Source organism: Stegastes partitus, unplaced genomic scaffold, assembly GCF_000690725.1.
Source record: "Stegastes partitus isolate 25-593 unplaced genomic scaffold, Stegastes_partitus-1.0.2 Scaffold886, whole genome shotgun sequence".
Taxonomy (NCBI): Eukaryota; Metazoa; Chordata; class Actinopteri; family Pomacentridae; genus Stegastes; species Stegastes partitus.
The window spans coordinates 94,887-114,715 of record NW_007578617.1 but is presented as its reverse complement, the minus strand read 5'-3'; the positions used below and the strand labels follow the sequence as shown (position 1 = coordinate 114,715).

General features: G+C 46.1%; 1 protein-coding gene across 1 annotated transcript in view; it reads right to left on the bottom strand.

The window, feature by feature from the left end:
* The window catches only part of LOC103365862 (transmembrane and TPR repeat-containing protein 2-like), an 88,782-nt gene that overhangs the window by 11,475 nt on the left and 57,478 nt on the right, over positions 1-19,829 (bottom strand). Inside the window, exons 3-9 of the mRNA XM_008293414.1 lie at positions 16,142-16,982; positions 14,395-14,509; positions 13,864-13,949; positions 11,680-11,864; positions 10,413-10,491; positions 7,653-7,774; positions 2,012-2,093 (exon numbers count right to left, since the gene is read on the bottom strand). Coding sequence (XP_008291636.1) covers positions 2,012-2,093; positions 7,653-7,774; positions 10,413-10,491; positions 11,680-11,864; positions 13,864-13,949; positions 14,395-14,509; positions 16,142-16,982 — 1,510 coding nt within the window. The remainder of the gene's footprint in view (positions 1-2,011; positions 2,094-7,652; positions 7,775-10,412; positions 10,492-11,679; positions 11,865-13,863; positions 13,950-14,394; positions 14,510-16,141; positions 16,983-19,829) is intronic.

The following is a 19,829-nucleotide window of genomic DNA, read 5'->3' as shown; positions in this document are numbered from 1 at the left end:
CACAGAGGCACAGAGGGATACACAGTCTGGTCGTGTTGCCTTTGGCCTACGCAGAGGGACAAGCTAGTCCTGCCCCCGCAATAATACGCTGAAACACTAGATATGAGCGCTACATCTCATTGGCCATCTTTCAGGCCCATTTGTTCAGATTAGTCGACCTTGATGGAGCTGTTTCTTTAAGATGAAAACGTTCCACGCAGAAGTTTTGTGTCTTATTACGGGTGCGCCTGCCTGGCAGTTAACCTCGCCTAATGAGACGGGATTGTGGAAGCCTGACAAGGCCGTGAACCGAGGGGTGGACCCCTCGGTAAGGGCCAGGTTTAGAGAGGAATTAATACCCTGTTGACTTTGGTGAGCTCGACCACTGTACCAGGATGCTAAACCACCGAGTGAACCGGAGCATATTGTTCTTATTAACTGTGGATGAAACTGTAGCCGCTGGTACAGGCCTGAGGTGAGAGACGGACTTAAAGTGAGGCTTCAAACCCCGACTATGTTCAGGGAACAGCTCCAGGTCACAAACCTTCTGCAGCTACAAGGAGTTTGTGAAACAACAAAGCAAGTCTGTGAGTGAAAACTAAAAAATACCAGCGAAAAAACCAGTTCATGAATGATCTGTGTACAAGGACGGGCTGATTCAGAACACAGCAACGTGACTGAATGTTCACTTCTTAACACAGGAAGTAGTGAATAGTTGTGGTAGTAAATTCATCTGGGCCTTTTAAACTCTACATTGACTGAAATACAGCAGAAATAACACGACGCAGTACGATTAGTCCCATGATTAAATACACTTGTTAACTCGATAAATACAGAAAATGGATTAAACAGTTAAAAGTCATTCATTCATCTGTTTATTTACCATTTTGTTCCTGCTAACACTGACACAAGCCCAACAGGAGACGATGCACTTCGTTGCTATTCTTCTGATAGACTTAAACTACACTGAAATGAACCGGATGACCTTCTGCAGCACAATTCACTGCTGCAAAAGTCCACATTTTGATTTGTGTGTGTATAATGTATTCCAACAGCCTGCAATCGGATACAAAAACATGTTATAACTAACGTTATTGGCTATGACAGGCAAGACAAAGTCGAAAGACAAGCAACATAAGTAAATAAATCTGAAGACTTTCTGGTACATTCTGAGGGTTTCTTTTGATGAATGTAGCAGCGATACGTTTCTAGATCTGTAGATACGCTGTCCGCCTGCTTCTGGACAGTTTGGGCAGTTTAATTCAGTCCATATCAGAAAGCTGCAACTCAGGGAATCTGAAATAATGAACATCCAGCAGTTGTAAACGTATGAACGGTCAAACTAAACCACAGCCCCGATCTGAATACGAAGCATGAGTGGATGCATGCTGAAGTCATCAGCGTACGTTTGTGGATCAATACAGCTCATCTTATCATTACCCGATCGATTAACCTTTAAAGATGACAATCCAGACGTACAGTACCTCAACAAAGTCCACCATTAACCTGGTGTATCGATCGCCTTAAATGTCACTTGAAGCCTGGAGCGGCGACACTGAGCTGACGCATCACTTCATTATAAGATGCCTTTTCAGACGGACAAGGTTTTACAGGCAGAAAGTAATTAACTTGTCAGCTTATTTAAACTCAGTTACGATTAAATCTCAGAGGCGGCGCTGCAACTTTACGGCTCGCGTGAGTCACATTAAAGGACGACAGGAGGGATGCTGACACCGTCACGTTCCTCATTTCCACCGAATCAAAGTGAACAATCCCAGGAAATCATCCTGTCTTCTCGTGAGCCTCCAGTAACCACGTACGGCCTGACTTTATGGCTGCTCAGAGGAACAAACGGCAGAAGGGTCAGCCAACGCTGTTGTTCTAACAACCTGCCAACGAGTACAAGTTCCTGCCTTTGTGCACACAAGTGCAGCGAGTGCACGCTAAATGGCCAAATCAAATATTCGTAACATAAGAATAAAATCAGGATATGTCGAATTGGAAAGAAAAAAAACTGTAAATCTGTGCTTACCATAATGCATGTAGCAGTTGCCTTTTGTGGGATCGAGCTGGATGGCCTTCAGGAAGTACCTCTCCGCTTCTGTTTTCTGCCCCTGAGAGAGACGGATTAAACACAGTGTCATTATTGTTTCAACTGCTCCTCAAAACCAGTCATTATAAAAACACCACACTCAGCTCAACAGCCAAAATACCTTAGTGTGTACCTAATGTCCCTCTCCCCACCGCAGGCCTACTTTAACAATAAATCTTAATAAACAGACACGGAGCGCGCGGACCACGAGTGTTATTCTTTCAGGCTCATGTGTCGTCCCGTCAAAGTACACAATGTCATGCTTGGCACAGAGCGCCAGACGGGGCAAAGGCTCGTTCATTACACACTTTTTATCTGTGCAAATAACACTTCCAGAGCATAACCGCAGATTGCTGGTGTGTGTGGCCTGACCGCCATGAAACACGGCAGCGGGCGATGCATGGAAACGAGGAAGCGAGGCGGAGAGGTGGAAAGGAGAGAAGGTGGAAACGACAAAGGCTTATGTGTCCCACAGGGGCTCAAATACAGGTGTACGGCACACACACACACACACACACACACACACACACACACAGTTGCTATCTGTGTGTATGTCGTTGTTCCAGCCCTTTCAGACATGAAAGAATCCATACTGGGAGGGCGAGCAGAAGAAGAAGCATGGAGGCCCTGTGGATCCCAAGAAGTCCCTCCGGTCCTTCAGACATGTAACCAATCACAGCTCAAACAGAACCGAGCAGCTGGCCTATAGAGGCGCCAGCTGGGACTTTGACACATCCCTGCTCTCAGTTGGGCACCAGATGCCATCTGATCAACAATTAACAATGTGCACTCATCAATAAAAGCCGATGCATTAATAATGCAGCCATCAGTATGCGTTTTTTTAGTCCTGGAGATAATGTCTGTTTATGAATAAAACATGCTGTTAAATTGGAGTTGTGTTAGTCTTAAGATAATGTGGCAACGCATGAGAAAAGATGAACTGCATAACGACGGCACGAGCCAGTAAAAATAACGCACATGAGTGATGAAACACAGCAAATTAGTTCAGTCCAGTCAAACAGCAGAACGGGCTGGAATCCATTCAGCACGACGTCGTATTAATGAATGTATACTTAGTCAAGCGACTACGTTTTCAGCGAGCCTCACGTTCAATAAATACATAATTTTCTAATGTAAACATCTAAGTGTGGTTTCCCTTGATGCAGCAGAAAATCAAGCCGGCGCTAAGTATATGTTTAATAGAGCCGACGGTGTCCAAGTAGCGATCACAGCTCCGGCCTGAAAAGCATCATCTCTGTGTATTTTTACTCTCATATTCGCAGATGTAGGAATGTGTACGTTCGAGGGCCAGCTGCTTTTATAATAACACACGCCTACAGCTGCTCTTTCTTTCTTTTTTTTTTTAAATCCTCCAAATTGAGCTTTCACACACTGAAATGAGTTGCGGTTGCGAGTGGATGGAAGAGTTGGATTGGGACACATCGGAGTGCATTACCGGAGGCCGTGTCCAGGGCGAGCTACATGGCAAAAAGGCTTCTGGAGAAATGGAATTACAGCTCTTATTTGTCCCCAAAGAGGCAATTTGTTATACTACTTGCTCTATTACTTCACTACTGAACTTCTTTACGCTGGCTGTCGTCTTCACGTTTCTGGATGACACCTCGTTTGGCCCACCTGTGAACAATCATGGAACTCAGCTGTTGTTTAGCTTCTTGTTGTCCTCAAAGTTAAATCACAGTCATGCTTCTAATCCAACTGATCAAGCTCAACACTAAAACCAGTGACATTGATCCTCTTGTTCTGCTGGGACACCTTGGATCCAGACATTCAGTGACCGGTACCACCCGCCTACATACTGCTGCAGACCATGTTCATGCTAATAAACACGGATAAAACCGCTCAGGAACACCTCGAGGAACACGATAAAGACTCCAAGGTGTTGACCAGGCCTCCTCAGATCCAAACTTGATCAAGCATTCCCACGATGCACCAGTCTGATCCATAGAAAGCCCCGCCCTGCAACCCACAGAACCCAAAGGATCTGCTGCTGTGGTTCAGAGCGGTTCTGGACCTACACCATCTGAGGCAGGTGGTTTTAATGCTGTTGCTAATCACTGCAAGTTCTCATCGAAGGTGTGACCAACGCTGCTTTGAAGAGGGAAGTTTTTTTCTTTATTCACTGAAGGTTCCTGCTGCAGGATGTGAAGCTCCAGGCGCTGATTTTGGATCAGGTTCAGTTATTGTCTGATCGGACATTTCTCTTTTTTGCTCTCTGACTGCGCCGATCATCTGCGTCCACGTGTGTCGTATGAAGCAGGGAGATGTTTACTGAGCAGCGAGAAGAGGTGGAAAGATGGACTGATATCTGCACGTGTTTGTCAGTCATGGAACGATGAAGAAAGAGGAAGTCTTAAATTTGTTCATCAGGTTTGGCCAAAGTCGGGTCTTAAAAGACACCAGTAAAGGCTAAATGTTGACATATAGCTTAAATTAGAAAGTAAGGTATTTGGGCGGGTCTCTGGCTACGACCCAAAGAATTAGAAAAATGTCGACCTGCTGATGGCATTTGGATAACCAAAGTTAACACAATTCATCCAGTAAGGTTTTCAAAGTGTGGAAATGGAATAGATTTGTTCTGGGTAGAGCTTTTGTATCAGCCATCTGATCAGCATGCAGGCCAGGCTTCTTCTTCATAAAGTAGAGCCTATACACTGGCAAAAAAAATCTAACTTTTGTATGTGACGTGAGTGCACAATCTGCTCGCTTCGCCGTCTCTGCCTTTGTACATTACGTGCTGTTGCAGTGCCGCCTCTCTGAAAGCACCTCGAGGCCACTAGCTCGGGGAGGGGGTGGGAGACACAGGGATGATATAAGGAGTCTGGTGATACCCACTTCTTATTCCAGTCAGCTCATTGTGCGAATACTGTATCCTCCCTTTTGTCACACACATGCTGAGTTCATTCGTGCGTGCCTCACACCTCAAATCTCCTGATAGCATCAGACAAACCGCAGACGTAGCTCCGGCTCCGTGGGCGCTGAAGTGATTATGAATGAGGCCTGCGTTATATTAGCTGAGGAAATGACAAGTGGATGACTGAATCCAATATTGCAAGCATCCCAGTGTCCATCTCTGTCCAGCAGTGTGCTCACACAGCCTGAAACACATGCTGCTCCCCCCAGCTCTGATTACATCCCCCTTCTTTCTTCTATTTTTTCCTCCGCTCGTCCACAAATCACAGCAACTCCCTTTGCGCTCTGCGCCTCAGCTACCAGCTCAGCTCCACCGTCCACCTTTCACCCTCCCCTGACCCTGTAGCCAAGCCTTATCTTGCAGCTTTTTCACCCTTTCCCCTCAGGGATCTGAACCTCAAAAGCCCTGACGGCATCTGAAGTGTCTTCATCACTCACGGTTTTGCCACAGGGAGTGCAGAGGTAGGGGATGATAGAAGTCTGGCGGGCGGCTCGACTTCCTGCGCTGCTTTTGATCACGCTTAAACGCTGTTGTCATCAGGCAGAGGCCGCAGCTACGACAGCACGAGAATACATTAGAGCCGCGTTCGCTGGTGCAAAGTTTCTGAGAAATTTCAGTTTAAAGTCGTCTTTCTTTCAAGTGCTTCTGGTGGATAAAGCGACTATACGGCTGTTCGAGCAACTAAGTTCCCGTCTTTGATGGCATTATTTGCACTCAGGGGATCGGATTGGCTCAAAATCCCTCCACCATCCATCATGGTCAGAGATCTACAGAGATTTATCCCTGCAGGTTTGAACTCTACTTTCCTCCAAAATCAATAACACTTTCTTAAATAAAATGAGTTTCTCTTCACGGCTCACCGAATTCTTCCCTAAGTCCACTTCGCCGAGTCTTAACGCCGCCCCTCTAAAGAACCGTGTTGTTCCCCGACACCGTCCTCGCTGACGGGATTTGATTTCATTTAATTTTTTGATGTCCAGTGTTTTTAACGGGAACTCCTGTCAGCTTAACAAGTGACTTTTATCTGCGCTGCCAGCTGACCTCTTCTTTCAGCTGACAATCAGCGTGAGTGCAGAATGGAAAATCAATCCGGTCTGGTGCAGGAGCTCAATTTAATTTAGGCACACAGTGATTTACCAGCATACAGCCGCTTCACTGAGGACACCCGACGCGCTGATAACGCCGAGCCGCAAATACACGGCAGCCGAGAGCAATCGAAGACTATTCTCAGATGAAAGGCAGCTTGTCGTTTTGGGACACTTAATTTATTTAGCTCATTGTAAACAGGTGGAAGCAGTTATTGCTGCTTCTGTCCAAAGTAAAACCTGTACAGAAAAAACAGCATTTATACAGCGGCTGTATGCCAAACTATTTCCTGGCTGAGTTCAGTAACTTCTGGCACCCAAAACCCCGTAATACCACAATGTGCGGTTTTCACACTTGAGTATTTATACGGATTAAACGGCCAACATGTAATGTGTTAATTAGTGATCCTCAGAGGTGCTGCTAGGTGGATTTTCTTACAGATAGAGCCAAGCTGTACCGTTCCAACTCGTGTGCTGAACCGTGCTAACTAGCTGCTGGCAGTAGCATCGTATTTACCAAACAGATACGAAGGCGGCATCTGATTCTCAAAGTTTATTTCGTGTTCATGTAACGGCTCGACATCACAAAAAATTGTGTTCTGGAAAAACAGGTTTGCCAGTTTAAAGTGGGGATGCACACAAATCCACTAATGTAGAAATGACTATAAAGAAAAAAAAAACTTAACAGAAGTCTAATGAAGAGAGACAGGGCCAGGGAGAGTGCAGCCTCTCTGTGGAAACCCAGATAGCAGCGCTCCAGGTCCTTTATGAGGGCGCAGACGGTGGGAGCGTCAGCTCCAGAGAAGGCCTCCACCCTTCTTCTGACCTTCTGCGCCTCCGACTTGTTTATTTCTCTTCTGACAGTCCTCTCCAGCTCTGATTCCACACACACCTATCTAGCAGCGATCTGTAACGGATGACTGCGTGACCCCACCACATGGCCACCTCCTCGTAAACTCCAGGACTCTGAAAACTGCCCCTTTTCTGTGCTTATTGAGACACGGGACTGTTGTGTGACCCTGAGAGGATGTTATCTCTGCTGACCTGGAAAATTCAGGGCTAGACGCCGATTTGTTTCCCTACAGCGCTGAGAGATTTAATTTCTGTGTTCTTTCTGGGTAACACCACCGAGCGCACGAGAATGCAGCAGCTTCTCCAAGAGCCGGCAACAAAACCGGGCAGCCATGACAAAATTCTTAATCAGGACGTACAACTCCCAGACAAGCAGGAGCATCTTGAGGAACACAATGCGACCACCTTCTCTCATTGTTCTCTTGTCTAGCGAGCTTTCTCATCGCTCTCTTTGACCCGCATACTATTGATTAACCGGCTTCAGGAGAACATTACAACCATTAACAGAAGAAAAGCCTGGAAATGGAAAATAAGACGAAAGGGAAAAGATCTGAGGGGCTGAGGAAGCAAACAGCAGATTTATGTATGTAAAGAGGATTTTCTATTAAACTTTAAGCTGAAGTGACATCAAGCCAAAGACGGCACGACGCCACAGTCAAAGCAGAAGGAACCTACAGTGGTGGAGCTCCATGGTTCCAGCGTGCTCTCTTACCGTCATGGCCAGCAGCTTGCCGTAGGTGAGGTGTGCAGGAATATGGTCCGGCTTGGCTCGCAGCGACTCTCGGTACCAGTGTTCAGCTTCGGTCAGCTTGTTCAGTCGGATGTAGGCCTCTCCTGTGAGAGCACAGCGAGGGTCAGACTGTCAGAGGTTAAGACATCGCACAGCTTTCCATTGTTCTTCCGAGGATTCCCATAACAGAGGGGAGCGTCGAGGCCAGACCCCAATCCGGTGGGGTACAGAGACCCGGCTCGAGCTCCACGTAGTTTATTAGCTTTAGGCTTTGAACTGAAATGATGCAATTGTTATGCTTCAACGTGTCACCCTCACGCTGCCGGTGTGATTTATGCACTTCTGTCAGTGTCAAACCCTCGATTCACACTCGGGACTGAAAGTATTTTGATTTCCTACAAATTTAATATATACAAGCCTGTCAATTTCAAATCAGTCCAGCGTGTTCCTGAAAGAGCTACAGGAGCAGATTAGCGAGGCCGAGAACCGCTCCCTCCCTCCGCCCGACCCGTCAGGCATCATCCGATACCTCCCCCACCGCCACATCTGACCTCCGCCCGCTCACACCTGAAACAACAGTGACCTCTCTTTCATAGTCGTCCAATAACCCTCGTATTACTGCTCCAGAAAAAAAAAAAAAAATCCCACAACATGGGCTGGAAACACAACACAGTTATTAGGAAGAGAGTGTGAATGTGTCCCAGTTGTTCAAATCACGCTGGTTTATGTTTTCAGTCAAGTCTGATGAACTGTCAAGCGATGGGACGAGTTGTTTAGACTGAAATTTGAATTCCTCGGGGATCAGCGCTGAATCAGTCTCCTGTGATAAGCAACAGGTGACACAATCAGAACTTGTGGATCTTTTTAACGATATGAAAACACGCCGTCTCCAACACACAGCTCATTTAGGACTTTGTTTTATCACTAAATAAACTCAGGACTTAATACCTGACAGCACGTGGGAATATGTTCTCCATCAGTTTCACATTTAACTACAGAATCAAATATGTCGCCTACCATCAGATAGAGCTACACACTGGATTAGAGGATAAGACCGGTTTGATAGCGATCTCCATATTTCCTTAACATTTACTACCTTCCCCTTATTGGCTTTTATTTTTTATTCATTTGAAAATGACACGTGGGAGCGCTGCATGGTCTTTTTTTTTTTAGGAATCTTGAATAATTTAACTTTAATAAATCTTTAAAGCGTTTATAGACGGGATTAGCAGGATTTCAGTGATTTACACCGAACCCAAGGTGCTAAACTGTTTAAACAACATAAAGTCTGCTTTGACGTGACCTCCTCGTTTGTTGATGGCTTTAAAAGCAGCCAAAGCACTTGACTCTCCTTCCTGGCAGCAGACCTCCGTGCGAGATTAGCGCAAACATCAACGCGCAATTAGAGGCGACATCGAATCCGAGGAGCTGAAAACCGGCTCGTCGGCGCGGAACATTCCTCAGCCCACCAGAGAGTGTTGGAGCGGGACCAGCAGGGTGCAGATTACCACCCAGGTCCGCCGCTGATGAAAGCTTCTGCGCCTTGGCGTCTGACAAACGGCATGAGAGCAGCGCCGTGAGTGAAACCGAGACCAGATACGAGCAGGTGTGCCAAATGTGCAAATCAGTTCAGCGAGGAAACAACGCTAAGCTGCAGAAATCACAGATCTCTGGCTCGGTGCCGCCGCTACAGAGGCGGCGCTGCTTCCTAATGGTGCCTGGAGCTTTCATCAACATTTTGACATAATCTCAGGAGCTCTGTCAAACTGCATTTTTTACCCAGCGCATAAGCAAACCTGTGGCGGCACCGAGCCCGGATTACAAGCATCCCAGGTTCCCAGTGTGTGTGTCGGAGAGAAAGCAGGAAGAGGACGGAGGGAAAAAAAAGGAAAAGGCAATGCAGTGAGCACATATAATGAGCCTGAAAGCAGCTGCTCTACAGCTGGAACGTAACAAGCCGACTGCTCTTGTATTGAAAAGCAAATTAACTCTGGTTAACATGATATTTTAAAGCCGGCCACCGTCTAGTCAAAACACTGCTCAACAGCATGGAATCGAATTAGTTGTCTCAAACGAGGTCTTATCTTGTAGAAACTGATGTAACTGGATATACAGTTTGGTTTTTAGCTGTTCGTATTGGGAAGAAAAAAAATCTAAAACATATTCCAGAAAAAAGGTTGGAGTGATTTTAACCAAGTGTTCGTATGTATGAAGTGTTTAAAATCTTCTGGATTCGTCTTAAACATCTGAAGAAATATATGAAGTATTCTGTTCCAAGGTCAGTTCATGTAAATAAAAACTTTTGGGGTAAAACTTTGGGACGACTTTGGTTCCAGGATCACCAAACAGAAAGCATCGCCGTTACCTTCCTGCCAGACTTAACGGGATGTTTCTTCAGACTTTGTTTATCCAGAAGCAAACATTTTTAATCCTAAAAACCATAAATGAATAACATAAAGAACAGAAATAAACGTATGATGCTCAGCTGCCAATGAGCTTCTCAGACGTCTTTGATGTGTCCTCGAGCAGGACGCTGAACTCCAAGTGTTTCTGAACAGTTGAGAGAAACGATGTGAAGCACTTTGCCTACCGCTGAGGTAAAAAACAGGACTTTATAAGTGCAGACCATTTTCAAACCGTCCTCCAAAATAGTCCAAAAATAACCCGTTAGCTTCAGTTCCACTGGCTGATTTTCTCCCCACTAAAAAAGCATTTGTGCTCCTGAAACAAAGCAGCTCTTACCCATCATGTTGTAGAGGCTCTGTGGTGCAAATTGTCTTGGCATTTTCTGTATTGCTTCTTTAAACACCGAGAGGGCCTCCTGTGAATGAAACAAATAAAAAAAAAAGAAAAGAAGAGAAGAAGGTGGGGGAGGTTTGCATTAGAGAGCGGAGAGACCCTGCCAGAGGACCCGGCTCTGGGGTAACTAGTCATTCCTCCCATGCAGCCGAGGCCCTGACAATATGAATACACAGCGTGGAATTGGGGGTCGCCGGGAGGCTGGTTCATACAGAGCTCAGCACAAAGGGTCTATCCTCAGTGTCACGGCTGTTAGGACAACCAGAGCGGTGTCACTTATTGACTCCAGCATGTATAGTGTGTAGGTCCAGCAATTCACCTCAGAGTCCCTCCGAGTTTAAATGGTAAAAGGACCTGAAACTACTTTATTGCTGAAGCAAATGTTGCGGTTAGAGGTCAAAGGAAGTGGGACTGCTCTGTTTCTCCAGCATGCCAACAATTTATAAAGGCCTTTATTGAATCTGCAGTAGCACTGCTTCATTCCTGATTGAATCAGCAGCATCACTGCTTATGTACAATATAAATGTGCAGCCCTGAAGAACCCAGTTGCTTCAGCCAGCGCTGGAGGTCTTTAGGGGCATGAAAGGGAGTGAATTTTTTTAGAAACAGCCTGAGGATTATCTGCGTAAATGCTGCGTCCCCCATGACGGAGGCCATTCTGGAACATGTCCATATAAAAATAAGCATTTTCTCAGTGTCCCCATCAGGCTCTGTGGCCAATCGCCTGCATTTTATCTCAATTCACTACAGTTTAACATTTTCCAACATGTGCAGTATGCAAAGGAGCTCTGGTTCTGCTCCCATAGGTGCAGTGGGGGTGTTTGTTGGACAAACTATGTTTGCAGATTATGTTAACATCAGGCAACATGCACTCAAGACCGACTTCATGTATTAAGGCGGCAAAATGTAATTCACAAAAATGTAACCGGCAGTATTCTGGAGGATTGTTTTCACCGTGTTGTGATTTTCTGACATCATCTATTTGCTTTATTAAAAATCCTATTCAGCATTATAGTTTTACAACCCCAGCTATGAATCAGTAAGCTCATATCCAGTCTGGGTTTAGGCAGTTTTTTGCTAAAACTGAGATTTTTTTAAATGCTAAATGAAAGCTTTAAGTGAACACAGTCATCACTACAGGATGTTACTACAGTCTGAAATATATAAAAGTACCCTCAAGCTAAACAAACATATTTTTCTGGCTTGTTACCTCCTGGTGTCCCTGCTCATGGAGCAGCTTGCCCAGGTTATACAGGCAGCTGGTGACGGAGCTCTTGTGGGCATGAGGGTCCTTCAGGTTCTCATCTGGGATATCGGCACAGGTCAGGAAGGTGCGCTTGGCCTCGTCTAGGCGAGCCTGGTTCATCAGGATGATGCCCGTGTTCAAGTAGGCCGCTGTTCAGAGAAGCAAACAGAACACGGCGTTGAGATCCCGTCATGGGGCAGCTGGTACATGCATTCTAACACGAAGCACACCGAGTTTCCCTCTAATGAAATGTGCTGTATGATTACAAATGTCCTGCCCAGTGTTAATTGTGCTTGCATTAAGTGAGCGGTATCATCTGTTTCATTTATTTTCCCATTCACAGCTGTGTCGCCACCAGCTGACTGTTTTCCTGCAGCCGGGATGCGAGCAGGAGAGAAGTGATGAGGAGCAGCGAGGAGAGCGCCGGTACGAGGAGGCGTCACTAAACAAAGCCCGGATCTGTCACAGCGATCAGGGTTGATTGTGTTTGTAATTGTTGAGGAGATAATGATGCCACGAGAAAAAACAAAACTAGCAGATTAATCAATTGCTTTGCATTGAGACGCCGTGTGCTCGACGTACGCCGCCTCGGCTGCTTGAACCGAGTACGGCATCCGGTGTAGCAGCCACACAGGCTGCTGTGGTACCGGCGCCGACCCCCATCAGTCACATGTCCAGTGTGGCCACTACACCCCGACACCGGATACTGCTCTCATGCTGCAGCTTATTACGGCACCACGACCTCCTGCTTAAGTTTCTAGTTTTGTTGGTTTAACCAGGATCTAATGTTCATGGACGTCTTTTTAAGGTGGATCAGCTCTCCCAGAATAATCCCTCCTGCTACAAATCTACATGTACAACCATTAACCCTGCATGCTGACCAAAGTTGCTGCATGTCTGGCCTTTGTGTGCACCCCACAGGACGCTCTGGGCGCTTGTTAAAGTTTTTTTTTTTTGTGGTCAAAGACATCCAGTGATCAATATGTAGCTGGAGACTAATTAGTCTCTGCGGACCTTCGTCTCACTATCAAACCTGGCTGCTGGAATAAATTAACTTGATGAACCAGATCAATCTGAGAGGATCTTCAAAAGGGTGCCGACATTTATAATCAAGTTCAGGAGGAGAGGTTGAGAGTCAGACCTTTTTATCCTCAGTCCTGTTTCCTCCTAAAACAAACTGTCTTATTCCTCTGAAACGTGTTATCTCTACAGAGTATTTTACTCCTCACCCTCACGTCTTATCTGTCCTTCACGGCATTGCATTCGATATCATCAATGCTATTTAATAACTTATTCCATTGTAAGGATCTGCAATAAATGGGCATCAGATAAGAAAAAGACACGCGGGGACAAAAGCAGCCTTCCAGACAGGTTTTCTGCAAAAAGAAACGTGACACAAATCGATGGCGCTTTATCAGAGAGCAGGATGAGTCTTTGTATTGAATAAAAATGCTCCAGTTAAATCCCAGTAAGGCTGTGAGTAATGGCACAACCTTGAAAGTAAAACACTTTAACTGTCACATTCTCATTCTGGCGTCAAAACGTGCTGCTCTGCTCAGGGTAATTAATTAACCCTGTTATCGACTGTAACAGATTGGATAATTGCATGCTGAATGGGAATTTTCTAGCCTAACCGTGATCTTGATTAGGTGCATAATTAATCCGGAGGAAAGAAAGGAAGAGACATTTAAGATCGTCTGTTTATCTGTCATTGACGGATGCCTGGAACAACGGGGAGCTAATTTGCTGCATGATCAGGTAAAGATCGTGAGCTGTTTGTATTAATCAGAGAGCGAACCTGCCGAAGATGACAGAAAATCGGATTTCCGGAAAAGCAGGAAACATTGCGAGGGAAGTCGAGAGGAAGAAGTAGATGCACATAGAAGGGATAAAATAAATGAGAGCATCGTGGCCTGAATTCATAGCAAATGACGTCACGCATTTGCTCGATCTGTTGACATAAGTGGGCCGTGAAAGGCAGTCACACAGCTGTGCTCAATGTTTAATTCAACCGTATACCCACTGCCCTTTGCCGCCTATTCCTTCCCCTTCGCATAACCACAGCCTGTGTTCACTGTTGCCTGGACACAGCACAGCCACAACCACAAGAGCTGGAGATTGTCAATAAAAAAGAAGAGCTGTACTTACAAGCCAGAGTTGGCCGGCTCCCAATGGCCAGCTTATAGTAGTGGAGCGCCTCGGAGAACTTGTTGCTCTCCTGCAGCAGCAAACCGCTGGAAGAGAAAGGAGGCGTGACGGTTCTGACAGTTTAGAGGTTTAAAAATCGCACAAGCTTTTCAAGAGAAGAGACGTTTAAAGTTGAAAAGCCTCCGTTAGGATTGAACGAGAACACAAACAGACGATAAAACTGAGGCGGACGATTTCGCAAAACCCCCAGACACCGGAGCCGAGTGTTGGCCGACTGGTTTGTGCTTCCCCTCAGGCTGGAGCGGTATCATTAATAAAGCTGTCAGGGAGACAGCACTCTGGGGAACACAAGACAAGACGGCACTTCCTCCGAGACGACTGCTCTGATCAATACGCACATGTAAAAGGAGAACTCGTCCATTCTTCAGCCGGCTGTGAACGCACGCTGACATCAGCAGACACCAAATCTGATCTTTAGAGAGAACTTTAATTGCAACACACACAAAAATATGAAGAGAAAACACGACTCACAGGTTATACAGCATGTCGGCCATGTTGCTGCGGTAGTAGAGGGCATTCCTGTATGCCTGCTCGGCCTTCTCCATCTTCCCTTGGCTCTTCAGCACGTTTCCAAGGTTGCCCCATGCTGACGGGTTACAAAGGAAATGGTTAGTCAAAGAAAAAGGCGGCAACCTTTTTGAATAAAACTTTTTTTTCTTCCTGAACGAGGGTTGTGAATTACAGCAGCAGGACGGAGCATTTCTGTAATAATTTCTCTTTGTTCCTCGCGGCCTTCGGGGCATTTGAACCTCTGAGGAGGACGCTGCTCTGCCGGCGTTAACGTATATGTGGGCAAAGAGGGAAACGCACAGCGGGCGAGCTTTGTGCGTTAACCACCAGTTGTTCCTGTGAGAATGTTTCTGAAAGGAGAGACCACCACGGTGCCATTGAGCGGCTAATGGCATTAGCATGTAATGGCCCAGCGCAGCGGCTGACAGGTGATGTAAGGTTGCTATGGAGCTTTCTGTGCGGAGACGGTGGCGTGCGAAGATAAATTTAGACGGAGTGAACAAATGAAAGTAATTGGATGAATAATAAGAGAGGAAAATTCCAGAAGGATGTAATTTTACAGTTAGCAGCAGATGAATGTCTTTAACAAAACTGATGGTGATGATGATGATGGTGACTCAAAAGGAAAAAACGAAAGTGTCATTAAATCCACACAGACAGGCCTGATGAGGCATTTATGATGCTTAATGCAGCAGCGTCACACCAACAAACACCAACATGTTACTTCTTCCATCAGTCGTATGGAAGACGACGACAACATCACGTCTCAATCAGGCGTTTACAAAATACGCAGTCGGCCTTCAAGCAGCATGTTTTTTTTTCTAAACTGATGAAAATCCCGAGTCTATGGAGTCCCACGAGGATATTCAGTATAAATAAAGACAGGCACAAAAACAATCAGGCCTCCTTCATCCCACTGGGCTGCATGCTTGCTGAGCAGAACGTATATATAGTTTTACAGTAAAGAGGTGTTTTGTGTATCCCGAAATTTCACAGTTCAATAAGCGTACGTGTGCTCGAGCTTTTCACATCTTATATTAGCTTTATTGAATGTGAGCGGCGGACATTGCTGCTACTGTGTTGGGCTGATGGCCTGCCAAAACAAACAGCTGTCACGCCTCGGCTCCGCTGCAGAATCTGAAAGGGAAATTAGCTAACACAACATGTCCTTCTGCTGCTTTGTGAGGACCTGCCCCGCTCCGCTCCCCAGCAGCTCCCAGAACTTTGCTTCGGAGAGGAATCTGGTGACCTTGAGCGCGAACGCTTTTGAATATTTTATCTCCTGTTGAAGGTGCCAATCAGAAATGGGCGACGGTGCCCTTCCAAGTGAGACGGGGCATCTGGTGTCATTAAACAGATTGCATGCTGGGCACAAGGAAACGTGTGATCAGGAACTCTGTTGTGTTCTTTGGAACAACAGCAAACTGCAGCACTTTAAATACTCAGCACCAAATATAAGCTTTAAAGTCACACCAGGCTTCCTGAGCTCTGAGTTCAACTCGTACGTTCTGTGGTGAAGCTGAGCGATGAAGACGAGATGCTTGGAAGCAGATTTCCTTTGAATAATTAAGGACTGGAGGAGACAGAAAGCGACACGTTTTAAAATTCAAAAACTTGCTCGCATGACGGGTGTGTGTGAGAGTGTGTTTGTGCACGTGTCAGAGCAGCTGTGTGCACGCTAACATGAATAAAAGCAGTGGAGCCTTACCTTTAGCAGGATTGACATAAATCCCTGACTTGTAGAGCATCTCTTCATTCTGCCAGTCCCGGTTCCTCAGAACAGTTTTGACGCCAAAAAGCAGAACCAGGGCCGCGCTGAAGTACACCAGCGTGGTCCTGGAGGACCGGCGTCGCATCCGGATGTACAGGGACCTGATCCCCACCGCAACCAGCAGGCAGAAGCCCATGCTGGGGATGTACAGTACTCTCTCTGCTATCACAAAGCCCACATAGAAAAACAAGTTTGTGGCAGGTAGAAAAGGGATAGCCAGGAGGCCCAGAGAGAACACCACCACGTTCTCAGTGGTGGGCAGTGGAGTCCTGCTCTCATAGTGCTGTTTGGTACCATTCTGTGCACTATGGTTCTGAGCATCTGTGTGGTTCGTGTGTTCGTGATTGTTGTACTGGTAGCTGTGTCCGTTACTGTTCCCATTTCTGCCGTTGGTGTAGTGATGCGCCTTGCCGTTAGCGTCCTTGCCCTTGACCGTCTGCTGCGTCCACAGGCTGAACCAAGCCAGCGACAGCAGCCCCAGGTAGAAGACCGCCGTGTGGAAGTTCCTCAGATCAGCAAGGCTCCTGATCAGAGGCAAGGCGTCCATCGACCAGTCGAAACTGAGCATGTCCGGACAGAGGAGGAGCCAGAAGTTGATGGCAGGCAGGTAGAAGAAGGTCAGCGTCCTGGTGAGGAGCGAGGGCGAGTCGGCCGCCGGGTTGTCCGAGTTGGAGAAGTTTGGGGGTTTGTTGCCCATCCAGTAGAAGCGGCAGGCCAGCAGGACGACTCCCCAGGCCGCCAGCAGAAAGACGTTGAGCAGCAGGTGGACGTTCTTCCTCTGAAAGAAAACACAGAAGAAGGGATCAGACCCTCGATCTACTGGAAAATAAAGAACTGACTGCTGGAGGAAACACACTGCGCGTATGAGAACAACCTGTTTCCTAGGTGGCTGTTACATTTATGACCTTAACATTTACTCTGACCCTGAACAAGGACTGGAAATCGATCAAAGCGCCGTCGGATCTGACATCACTTTGACTGTCGGCTACTTCGCGGCCACATCTGCGCGGTGGTGTAATGCCGCTGGGAGCAGAACAACTGTTCAACAATAAAAAGCGTCGACCAAATCGAGTAGCTTTGATACGTGTTTAATTAAAAAGTTTAGCTTTGGCCGCTGTGATCTTTTCGGAAACTTGCGAAACGGGAACAAATCAGCTCAGAGCCTTCTTTCTATTTTTATTATCGACTCTTTACACTGAGAAAAAAATAGCACATAAACTTTTATTAAAGCCAGAACTTTTACACGGAGTCAATTCATCGATTGTTTGAAGCGGCGGTGACCTGACATCACGACTTTCTATTGGTGCATACTTCCCGTGGACTCGGCGGCCTCCACAGACGTATCAAAACAAACACAACTGTACGAAGTCCATTCATCATGTTATAGACTTGATATTAAACACTTTCCCAAATGGTGTGTGGAAATACTTATGAAATATTTATAGCGTGTTTGGTTGTTTAATGCTTCGCTGGCACGGATCGGGATCATGACTGGATGTATTTACCCACAAGTTTGTTCCAGCGTTCGGACCAACTGACCCTTTGTAATGCGACCGTGTTGGAAACGCAGCAGTGAAACATGCAAAGCAGCGTCCTCTTAAGTCCTGCAGTATTAGCTTACATTACATCTGAAAAAGACATCAAAAAGGGAAACGGACCACAAAAGGAACCAAATATAGATTATTCAAACATGAACTATGTGGTAATAGTATGTTCCACTAATCCCCGCCGTCTGAATCTGCCCCTCCGGGGCAACACAGTCCCACACGTTTTGTATTATTTAAAGGGAAACCCGAGGGAATGCAGTCCAACCCCACGTTATCTGTATTCCAGTGGATGTAATTTTTCTGCAGCTCCACACGCCAACGGCTGCAACCATGTGTCATCTGTGATCATAAACATCACGCCGTCACTGCTTTGGGGGTGTGCTATTGATTTCCTCGCCTGTCTGTTGTCATTTACAGATTGTATCTGTGAAGAGAGGCTTCGCTAACCTCTGGGGACAGCTGTTGTCTGCTAATGATCACTGCTAATGCAAAGAGCTGCTGCCCAACACTGGGCTGGAAACACAGGAGGCGACACCATGGCAACGCCACGAAGAGGATCTGCAAACAAATAATTATAACGCTCATTATGGCGAGATAGGCAAACACTTGAGCAGGCTACGTGGAGCCGCTCTATGACTGGTTCTACCGACGTGAAACCGTCCAACGTGTTCAGCGAGGAGTTAAACAGATCTGTTCCCTCAACCAGGCTTCTGGAGCGAAGACCTGCTTGCTGAGATACAACACTGCAGTTTTAAGTACTGGTAACAATCAAGGAAAATATCACAAGCAGAAAGAAAATAAAAATAAAAAACACTTGCATAAGGTCAGCCCTGTCAAACCCGTCCTGGGCAGAGCCGCTGACGACCCACAGCGGTTCAGTATTTCACGGTGATGTGCCAGAACACCCCGACGAAGAGGTTGTTCAGTCGCTTGGCAACAAAAGGTCATAGTTTCAGTCTGGATCCACATTTCTCATTCATCTGAGCAAGCGATGCTGCCTGTGGAACTCTCCCAGGGAAAAGGTACGAGAAATTATGATCTAGATGTTGTTAAAAACCACTAAATTAAGAAAATATAATCAAAGCGCTTTGCAGGGATGAACCAGCAGTCAGCCGTAACGGATCTGCTGCAGCTTTTTTTTATGTTGGAAAGTTCAACAGGAAAACAAAAGACCACAGCTAGGCAACTGAGCACAAAACAACGGCGCCCGGGCCAAGAAATCCCAATTATTTCAACGTTAGCGAGAGTGGAAAAAAAGGAAAAGCGCTAACATCTGTCACCGTGAGTGAAGCAGAAGACAAGAAAGAAAAAATACTGTTTAAATAGTCCAGTGACAAAAAAATAAATAAATAAGCCCTCCTGCCTGTCAAACAGAAGTTAATACCAGGTCCATGCATCATTTTAATACGTTGTGAGCAGCGCAGGAATGCAGCGTCGTGTCCCTGCTGATGGCTGGATTACCCACAGAGGTGTGATCAGCGCTAAAGCAAACACGTCTGAGAGGAGATGAGACAGATCCTTCACCAAAAAACATGTTGGGAAAAGTGCTCATTTAGCCCCGAGTCCAGCAGCACCCTCATGTCAATAACAGCTCGCAGCCAGCAAGCTCAATTTAGCATCAAGAATTTGCACAAGACAACCACAACATGCGGTTCTGTACTGGTTCTGGACAAGTCGCAGGGTCAGCAGTGGGCCACGCAACAGTGGGCCAACTGTTTCTCCTGGTTTCCACTCTTTGCTGGCTGATAAATGAAGCTTCAGGTTTACTGTACGGACGTGAAGGCGACACGGAAGTTCTCATCTAGCCCTCAGTGTTGATCTCTTAGAACTGGACCCATCTGAACCTGACCTTATCGTCCATCAGGGGTCTAAAATAACTTATTAATCCTAATCAATAACCACAATCTGTCTTGTTTCCACTTAACTACATTTTAAATCATAATATATTTTAGACCTTATTGTGCATTTTGTACTTTCTTTTTGTTTTTTTTTAGACCTTATTGTGCATTTTGTACTTTCTTTTTTATTTTAACCTTCCTTTACTGGGTATTTCTGTTTATTTATTTGTATATTTGTGG